Source organism: Chelmon rostratus, chromosome 13 (genome assembly GCF_017976325.1).
Source record: "Chelmon rostratus isolate fCheRos1 chromosome 13, fCheRos1.pri, whole genome shotgun sequence".
Lineage (NCBI taxonomy): Eukaryota > Metazoa > Chordata > Actinopteri > Chaetodontiformes > Chaetodontidae > Chelmon > Chelmon rostratus.
In genome coordinates, this window is record NC_055670.1 from 14,317,335 (window position 1) to 14,327,643 (window position 10,309).

General features: G+C 37.7%; 2 protein-coding genes across 2 annotated transcripts; both read right to left on the bottom strand.

Annotated features, from left to right (window-relative positions):
• Nucleotides 1-655: 655 nt before the first annotated feature.
• Nucleotides 656-2,413, bottom strand: upp2 (uridine phosphorylase 2). The gene is made up of 7 exons (XM_041951197.1): nt 2,361-2,413; nt 2,104-2,218; nt 1,848-2,006; nt 1,601-1,715; nt 1,258-1,467; nt 962-1,108; nt 656-798 (listed from the first exon to the last, which is right to left on the bottom strand). The coding sequence occupies exons 1-7, from the start codon at nt 2,411-2,413 to the stop codon at nt 656-658; spliced, it is 942 nt and encodes a 313-aa protein (XP_041807131.1).
• A 1,430-nt stretch (nt 2,414-3,843) lies between these two features.
• On the bottom strand, nt 3,844-7,105 carry LOC121616334 (uncharacterized protein C7orf57 homolog). Its single transcript, XM_041951072.1, has 6 exons — nt 7,087-7,105; nt 6,850-7,005; nt 6,646-6,742; nt 6,190-6,310; nt 5,465-5,544; nt 3,844-3,949 (listed from the first exon to the last, which is right to left on the bottom strand). Exons 1-6 carry the CDS (start codon nt 7,103-7,105, stop codon nt 3,844-3,846), a joined length of 579 nt encoding a protein of 192 aa, XP_041807006.1.
• Between the last annotated feature and the right edge of the window lie 3,204 nt (nt 7,106-10,309).

Genomic DNA, 10,309 nt, shown 5'->3' on the forward strand with positions numbered 1-10,309 from the left:
CTTAACTTTATCTTCCAGCATCTCAAGAGAAATCACCAATAACCGCTGTAAAACTAGAGGCTACTAAAAGACTGCAAATCTTGACTAACACTGAATCATTTCCTGGCTTGTTGCAGTTTTATGTGGGTGTTTTTCCATCATTCAAATGTAAAGTGAGTTTTTTGATGAGATGACCTCTCAGATTTTAGTATTGTCTCTTTATCTGTTAGATCTGTGGTTATAGCAAAAATGATTATAGTCTATGAGTTGCAGACTTGGATCACCACCAAAACATAATCAATTGTTCATTTTCCAAAGGTCAATCTTAGCATTTTTAGAATTTCTTCCGGACAAACAGTTGTTGAAACTTGGTTAAATATTAAAATCAACACACAGAATATATATTTTTTAGAAAATTAATGTAACGTTACACAAGCACCACAGTATTAAATATTAAAAGCTACAACACATACTTACATTTATATATATGCAACATAATCTTTTTAGCTTCATCGAATAAATCCTACATATCTTAACAACTTCTTAAATAAGGGTCTAATGCACATATTAACATGTTACAGTTATACAGTATATACAGTATACATATCCACATATCAGTCAAAGCTATGTACACTCTATTTGGGAGGCTGGTGTTGGGCTGGAAGGTGCAGGGGTCTCAGACAATATGTCCCAGGCGTTTCTTGATGAAGTGGGATACCAGGACTTGAGGTCTCTGCTGATACTCCACCAGAACATCATGAGGGGAAGTGATCTGGTCTCCCTCAAAGCGGTTCAGCAATGCAACACAGATCACAGCGGCTGGAGAGAAGAAGGACACCGTCATTTCTTTTCTGTGCAACATATGTGTTTATTGACCAAAATCGAAGGAGGCTAATTAAAGGATGCAGAAGTATATTTCCAGAGCTATCAATAAGCTGTACCACGTAACAAAAGTTTCTATGTTTTGTAACAAAAACAATACCTTTGAGGCCACAGACACGGCACATAGCAGCAAACACGGTAGACTCCATTTCAATATTCCTCACTCCGGCCTCGTAAGCTTTCCTCAGGTACTCCAGTTTTTCTTCATGAGAGAAGGAGCAGAGAGCTCCATCAAGTCTGCCTTGACCTGGAGAGACGCAGCACAGGATTTGTCACTACCTGACCAATGGTTTTGACCTGAAGCTCTCACCTCTGTGCCTCATGTGGGACAATCTCATTACGAATGATTTACAAAATGTCATCACAAACAACCTGGGCATGAGATGATGTTCATACCTTCATAGAAGTCATGGGTGCACATGGTGTTTCCGATCACTGTCGGAACGTTCTGAAGCTCAGAGGAGCACTGCAGGAGCTCATTGGCCACTCCCTCGTCCAGCTCAGTGCTCCTGGTGATGACCTTACCCAGAACCACCTGCTCAAACTGGGGGCGGAAGGAGTAATCCACTGCTTTATCTGTGATCACCACTGTCCCCGGTGCCAGACCTACAGAGAGACAGAAATGTATTTTGCTCTGACGTCGCTGCCTAATAGCCCGGATAGAACCGTGATTTAGGGAAAGCACCATTTGCAGAAAAATTTCCGTTGCTCTCAAAACCAAAAATTACAGTGTTCTTACCGACTCCACCAGATGTTCCAAGGCGAAACAGGACCACATCACGGCACTGAGCATGGTGCAGCAGTTTGATGAGCTCATGCAGCATGATGGAGATAGACGGGACCCCCATGCCATGCTGCGATGGAAACATGATCAGGATGGAAATGAAAATTTAAAAAAGATTATTATTAAACCAGTAAAGCAATATCTGCAATATCTGGGAAAGTACATGTCATTGTCCTGTCAAAACTGGTTTTGTAATACTTACACTTATAGAGAGCACTGGTCCCACTTTATACATGCAGTAGCGGTCAGTTCCTGCACAGATATCTATGATTTCCTCTGGGTTTCCAGACAGTTCCAGCTCCTGGTGGATGAACTGGGCAAAAGCCTTCATTCGATTCGCGCTGCCGCCAACACACACAAACTGTGGGAAAGAGAGAAAGAGGACAAGAGAATTCTGTTTTCTAGCTTTAGAAATTATAAACTCATTTATTTAGTTTTTCAGTTAGCAGTTCACAAACCTTGATATCTCCGAACATTTCTGGAAGGTTGTGAGTCTTGGTGCTCAAGCTGAAGTGGTAGAGAATATCCTCCTCCATGGTGTCCAAGTAGGGATTCTTCACTTGGACATGTTGTCTAAGAGCAATATAGTACTGCATATTAATAAATGGACAGATTGCTCAAGTGAATCCTAAGTATCTGCTCTGAATGGATCATCAAACATAATTACATCGGATTTTGAAGGGCAAGAAGAAGAAACAGTGAATTCAAAACTTACTTGATATACTCATTGTGGTCACTCCCCATACACTTCAGCAAAATTGGTGCCATGACTGCAGGAGACGCTTTGAAATTCAGTTTAAAACGGCTTCAGAAATTGTTCTGCTGTGAAAACCTCCAAGTACTTGTTGCGGTTGATTTTGAATAAGAGTTCTGTCTGACTGCAGAGCTGATATAGTGGTGACCTCTGGCCTCGCCACTGATTGGTTCAAGGGAGAGGAGTAGCGCCTGTCCTCGCTCTCACAAAAACATCCAGCAGCTCCAGACAAACAAAGAAAGATCAATCGAGACCAATGAAAATTATGATTGGCCTGCTTCAGGAATGTCAGCACACCTTCAAAAACAAAACCATATCAGCGGCAATGCAAACAAACTATGTGACGTAAACAGCAGTTATAACTGAATCTTGCAAAACCATGAGGTGGTGTGTCTTAACGATGGCCAGACTGAAGCCAATGAATAACCATGCTGTAACATACAGCTTTCCCAGAGAACACTGAGATGACCTCTGACATTGACCTGCAATACACTGCAATGCCAAAACAATGATGCACAGAGGCAAAAGAAATGCTGTTCGTTCGTTGTGTTTCCTCTGCAAATATCAGCTGCATCAAATTATGCTTTATATAATTTGTTTTAAGAGAACACTTTTGATGTGTCACAGAAAATGGGCCATCATTTGCTGTAATGTGACAGTATTATGCGGCAAATAATTAACTTTCAGATTTCAGTCTGTGAGAACAAATACATTTTTTTCTATGCAAGGCAAAAGTAAAAACGTTTGTGAAACATTTGGTATAACTTTAATTTTATTAGAGTAATCAAACTTACAGACACTGCAAAAAAAAAAAAAAAAAGACACAAGAGTTACTGGGGCCTTCTTTGCTTAAGTAATGTAGTTAATGAGGCACTACTAACAGGCACAATAAATAAAAGGTCCCAGCTTTAATTCAATGAAGCACTTTCACACTTGAGTGATACATCTGACATGACAAAACAACTGAAACCAAGTTAAACATTGGATGTGGCTCAGTATGAAGGGGTGAAGAAATTATTGTTGTTAGAGGAGAGGATGGCAACTATTCCTTTTGGAAGCATTCGAGTTTGTGCATCCTGTTTCCCCACGCTCTGGCAGTCTTCTAATCTGTTGACATGACATAGAAATATAAACGAGCACGGGTCATTCACCTAATCATTATCTCATAATTCTCTTATGATCTCTACATTAAACTGCCAGACAGGCATCATAAATTCTTAATGGCTAAAATCTTAACGTTTCACGCCTCAGATTTTCTGACTGTCATTTCATTATATACTATATCCACTTATTGACTCACATAAAATCAATACACTAAACAGTTTGGCTTCATTTCCTTTTATTATACTTGAGGTGAATTTTGTTAGCATGATGAAAAAACAAGAGAAGGAAATCATTTATGGCAGGCAGGAAGATTGTAACTCAAACTGTCGGAAACACTGTGCTACTTACTTGACAAATCAGTGTTGGCTTTTGGTTTGTCGTCTTCTGCATAACCAAAGCTCAACAGCTTCGTCATGTCGACAGGAGCTGGTTTCTTGTCAAATACTCTGTGAGAACAGCAAAGACATGGTCCAAATGTGATAGAAAGGCAATTTTTGGAAAGCTTTTTAATGGAAATCAAAACAGATGGTGCTTTTGTAGTTACAAATATGATGTGATGCTCTGTCATCGCCTTAAAGTGCCTATTAGATTAACCAGAGAGACTACAGTAGACACAGTTTAAACATTAAATATGGACTCTACCCTTTCAGCATTTTATACCAACACAAACTCTGGCTACTTATTACAAAAGTACTCTTCCAACAAAGCACAGAGTCAACAAGTGGGATTTCGATAAATTTAATTAATTTTTCGTTAATTTTCTCCTCATCTTATCATCACCAAACCCCCAACTCTGCACAATTATCCATCAAAACAAGTCATTTAATCTCAGATTTAGCCTCCTTTTTTTAAAATAAAGCAAAAAAAAGAGTGTGAAATAATAATTTTCTCTCAGTCAGGCACACATGTTCCAGGCTCTCTGTTCTATTGACTCTCAATGTCGATATCTTACAGCGAGACTCTGTATGGTTGATCTCTGCACTGCAATGACGCAAATAACGGGTTCTATTTCTGCTTGCTTTAACAAAAATGTAGGATTTGGATCACCTTTTTTTGCAGTGGATCTTTTGGGGACTTGTTGATGTATAGCATCAAAACAATACATGCACTGTCTTGTCTCTGTGGTCTTGCATGCGAGGTTATTTGGGTTTTTTAAGTCATTGACACTTTCCTGAAGGTACAGGGAACACACTGCACAGATCAGCTGTGAGCCAAAGCAAACAGGTGAATGTCCAGATTTGTCTGAAAGCCATTGGTCTGTGTGCTGTTTGACATGAGTCAAAAACCAATGAGCATTTCTGATCAGTCATTACAGCATGAGGACATATGGTGTGGACTTGATTGACGACACCCTTTTAAACACACAGATTTTGAAATGTCCAGCAGCCATATACAGTACAGCATGCTGTGTGTTGTAATGCGAAGAGCTACGAAATTACACTGGAAAACAAACAATTTGGCAAGCACCCTGCGGATTGCGACATCTCTTTCTGTCATCATAGCAAACACTTCAATGATATGCCCACTTTTTGTACAAAGTCTGTTTTAAAGTTTCAGTGTAATGACAAATTGTCACCCATCTTTTAAATATGCAACCCAAGCACATATTTTTAAAAAAGTATATCCATGGTATACTAAATTACACATAAAAAACTAGTGATCACAGATTCGGTGGATTAGGTTAAGTATGTATTCCATATATTACTGTAATACACACTTAACCTAATCTGCCTATATTTACCTGTATTTATGACTCCAACAACCACGTACTCATTTTGCTCAGTTACTTCCACTCAAAATGATATGGTCTGACATAATAGGATCACTGATGTATAATAAATCTATTCTATTTTGTGCAATTCTGTTTCTGTGAGTTGTTAAAAGTGGCATTCTGAGGCACCAGCCACTTGCACTGAATACAATAAGGGCAACAGCACCATCTTGTGACCACCTGAACTTACATTCTCTTGAATTTGCTGGTCTGATGATACTGACTGGGTGACTGCACATTCTCCATCTGGCTGTAATGAACATTGTTATTCTGCAGAGCACAAAGCAGAACCACAATGTGTGATGGTTATTCTGGGAATGTAAATAAATATAGCCAGGATATCTTTTTTTCCATCTCTTGCTTCACTTCAGCAGTATGTTCTTGTTTTGATAACTGAGAAACAAGTACTTGAACCACCTAGCTGGTCTGCCCAAACAAGTAACAACTAAATCAGCATCACTAACAATCCTTCTAGTTTGTCTTAAAACATCTGATCATAACAGAGTGAACAAGAGACAGAATAAACTGTGATTTTGGTGAGTCGTTGCTAAATTAAAACACTGATTCTTAAAAAGTTGGGACACTGTGTAAAATGTAAATATAAACAGAACACAGTCATTTGCAAACATTCCACATCTTTCCCAGTCTTTTGTTGCTGCCTTCCAAACTTGTTTGAAACATGTTGCTGCATCAAATTCAGAATAAGCAGTTATTTACAAAAATCAATGAAGTAGATGAGGTAAAACCTTAAATATATTGTCTTTGTGCTGTTTTCAAATGAGTATATACATCGAATATGTCAAAAACGAGAAGCAAGTTATCGCATTCTGTTTTATTTGTATTTTACACAGTGTCCAAACTTTTTTGGGACTTGGGTTGTACTTATAAATGACATTGGTATATTTCTCTATTTACCTTCTCTTTTCCATTGCTGCTGCAATCATCTCTCTCCCAGGCTGACTTACTGTCTGTCCCAAAAGGGGGCTCTAGCGGTTTAAAAGCTCCAGGGCTTTTCTTCTCTTCACTGTTAATTAGACTGCTGGAAAAAACAATATAGGGATATGAAATGTTTTCTTTGTGTAATGATAGCTGGAATATAATGAAGAGTAAACAATAAAGATCAGCCATTATGGTGGCTGGTTGCTTCTCCTGCTTTCTTTAAAAGCTTGTTTCAAGTGCTATAACTGCTATACTGTAATTGTTAATGTTGTTAGCGATAGTCATAGTAGCAGGTGCAGGTAGCAGCAATGGCAGCACAGGTGTAATAGTGTGGTAGCAGTAGCAGTACTGGGAGTAGTAGAATATTAGCAGCAGGTAGTACTGTTAGTAAGTCAAAGTGCATGATAATAGTAAGACAAATGTTAAAAATACCTTAGTTTGCTATTGTCTCCTGATGCAGTGCAGAACCAGTCTGGTGGTGTGTATGAATTAGCTTCAGAAGTGATTGCATCTTCATGCCACAAAAGTCCTGTTGAACAAGGTAGGAAAAAAAGGATCAAATGTAATTGTTGGCAAAATGTCTCAACCCGCAACCAGGATATGTGTAACTATATGGCAACAAAAGGATGGCTCTACCCTTATGGCCTCCTTGCTTTGCAAGTTTGACATAGTCAGAATCACTCTCCAGGACTCCGACTCTTCGTCCTCGGGACCTCTCCTCAGGAAGAGCGTTGATGGTTTGGGACAGTCCGGGGATCTGGGAAATCTGGCCATTTATTCCTGGTTTGGCACCTGTAATGTTAAAACACACACACAGACACACACGGTGAAGAAAGTAAAAAGGAAGGATATTATTTTTATTCATTTCCTCACATGAAGTACACGTCCCCATGTACCCCACACTTGCCCCATGCGACTGTCTCCCTGCAGACTACAGCGACACAAACTAACGCTACAACGTGAGGTAACTCCACTAAGTCAGTATAAACAGTTGTACTTGCCAGAGTTTGTCGACTGAGGATCGTTACTCACGAGAGCAGAGGAATTTCTAGTGGAAATAGGAAACAAAACCCGGGAAACTGTCAACCTCCTCGACGACAGCTTATGCGAGCGAACACTGCCGTTAGCATCAACACTGTGCATTAAGGTTAGCGTTAGTTAGCTGAAGTTAGCTGATCGCGGTTAGTTTATTGGAGCCTTAAAATGAAACACACACTTTAAGTGACGGCACTAATGCCTGCGTGGGAAAAAAATAAAACAAGTGAGTTACACAAATAATTCAGAAGTTTTTGTTTTACTTACTCTGAAAACATCTTGGGAGCAGAGCGGCTAATGGCTGTGTAGAGCGCTGGATGTTTGGAAAGCCCGATCCCCGTTGCCGTGGAAACGTTTCGCCTGGGGCGCGTCACGTGACAGGTAGGTCAGTTAGTTAGCATTTTTTTTAGCTAGTTAGTTTTCTTAAGATACGAACACAGTCCACGGACAATGCTGTTTAATTAGCTATAAGACACACTGTCATACCACAAATGAATGTGATTATATGTTCTGGTCTCTGAGAGTTATGTTATTAACTCATACATCAGCAGCAATAGAAATTATTGCTAATTGCTATTGCTAATTGTAGGAATTATTGCACCTTTTCCACTGCACTACATTTATTTGATACCTTCAAGTCACTAATAACTTTGCATTTCATATTAATAATACAAAAATACTATATATATTGATGTTGTATTTCAGTAAGATTTTGAATGCAGGCCCTTTACCTGGAGCAGAGTATTTCTATCCATGTACATGGTATTACTACATTACTACTTTCAATTAAGTAAAAGATTTGAGTACTTCTTCCACATTCTTCCATTTGTGCTGTACTGTGTATTCAGTGATGTTTGAAGAGTTGAAAATGCTGATAAATGTCTCTAAGTGTTGAGAATTGGGTTAGAAAACCTCACCAATGCATTGCACACTCAGAAGAGATGGATCTCTGGACATTTTACTGTAGAAGAAGTGATTTATTTTAAGTTATTACTGTGAAATTAGACGTCTCTTTTAATGCAAATGTGCCTAGCTATTTGAAAGATATTCAGTGGTTTTATTACAGATAAATCAAGATATGTTCTCTATGGTCTTAAGGCCAGCTCTTAATTGCTTTTTAGTAGCCTGTCTCAATATTTTAACTTTGTCTCACTGCTTGATTTTGGCACAGTTATTAAGTGAATTATCTGAGTATAGGACTATCTATTAACGTAACCTATAATAAATATGCAGTCGATGCACAATAGTCTGCCTATTGTAATCAATAAAGTAATGCTTAAAAGATAACTGATTAAGTGTGTGAGTGACAGAAGAATAAAAATATCTCATTTGGCAATTCGACATGTAAATACCTCAGAGGATAATATATTTGGAAACACACTTTGAAATGATTTGATGCATTTTTTTTCTGCTGACCATGTTTTTTATACACATATATCATTTTTATTGCCTGAAATGCACCCAAAAGCTTGAACCCTTTGCTCCCTGAATGCTGAGTGGGGAACATGCGCAGAGCAAACGAAACGGCAATGGTCCTTTAATTACCCAGCACGTCAAGTTAGAGTAAGTCTGTGATGGGAAGTGTGCACTTTTGTTTCAGCATAAAAGCACAGTGAATATTATTAATTAATTAATTAATTGGACAGTTAAAAAAAACAAATATAACACTTTTGGGTGTACAACAGGGTATTTCGTTAGGGGTTTACTGTATTCTGCCATGCAATCTGTATTGTGTAGTTAAATTTACACAACAACACAGAACGAACAAAAAGATGATTACTGATAAGCCTCATTCATTCAAAATACTTTTAAGTCAAATACTGAAGAATTCATAAGTACACTTCTGAGGTACTTGTACTTAACTTGTGTATTTCTAATTTAGATCACTTCATACTACTACTACTACTACTACTTCCTTTTAGAAGGATATATGGCTGGCGGTTATATTTATTGTAATATATGTATTTAACTTTGTAGATTAATTATTTTCATACAAAACATGCAATCATCATATAACACATGATGCATTGTTATAGCCTTCACTATAAAGCATGGATTACCAACTGGGCAAACGGGCTGAAAAGCCCTCGAGCTCCAGGGGCCCTGATAATCAGTACTTTGACTTTTGTTACTTAAATACACTTAGCTTAAGTGGTGGAGGAAGTATTCAGATTATACACCTCAGTAAAAACAACAATACCACAATAGACTTCTATAAAATGTTGACTATGTAAAACAACAGAAATCTTCTAAACAAAATATACATAAAGTATTAAAAATAAAAATAGTCCATGCAGAAAAATAGCTCTTGTGAGTTTAATACTATTATGTAGTACATTATTGGATTATTATAATTGTTGTATTCATGCATAAGTAGCATTAACTAAACTTCAGTCAAAGTATATGTATATATACATATGGATACTTTAATTTAAAGCAGTGCATTATATTTGATAAGATCATGATACGTTTTGTATGTAAAATCTTCATTTCTACACTAACTAGTGACTACAACTCTCAAATGTATGCAGCAGAGTAAAAAATATTTCCCCCTGAAATGTAATAGAGTGGAAGTATTATATAAAATGGAAATACTGCTTTTCTCAAGTAAAATTCAAATGCAGAACTTTTACTGAAGTATCTTCTACCGTGCAGTTTCTGCTTATTGTACTTTTTACTCCGCTGCATTTATTTGACAACATTAATTAGCTGCTAGTGAATTTGATTTGACAAAAATATAAATCAACTAATTAAATAATAATTATCCTGGAGAAGATATCTGCCAGTACACATGAATAAATCACTGATCATAATCGAGTGTTATTACATAGGCTACATTATTCTGAAATTGACCATTCTGTATAACGAGTTCTTTCACTTTTGCTGAATGATGCTTAGGACTTTTACCTGTAACAGAGTGTTTCTACACTTTGCTACTGGGAATAACACGTATCTGTAAAGAGAAACAAGCCATGCTGTTTTATTTTGAAACCCATCACCGGAAGAGCGTGTGGTTGCCCCCCTCGCTTGACGCCGGTTAATTACAGTGAGTTGTAGCAAG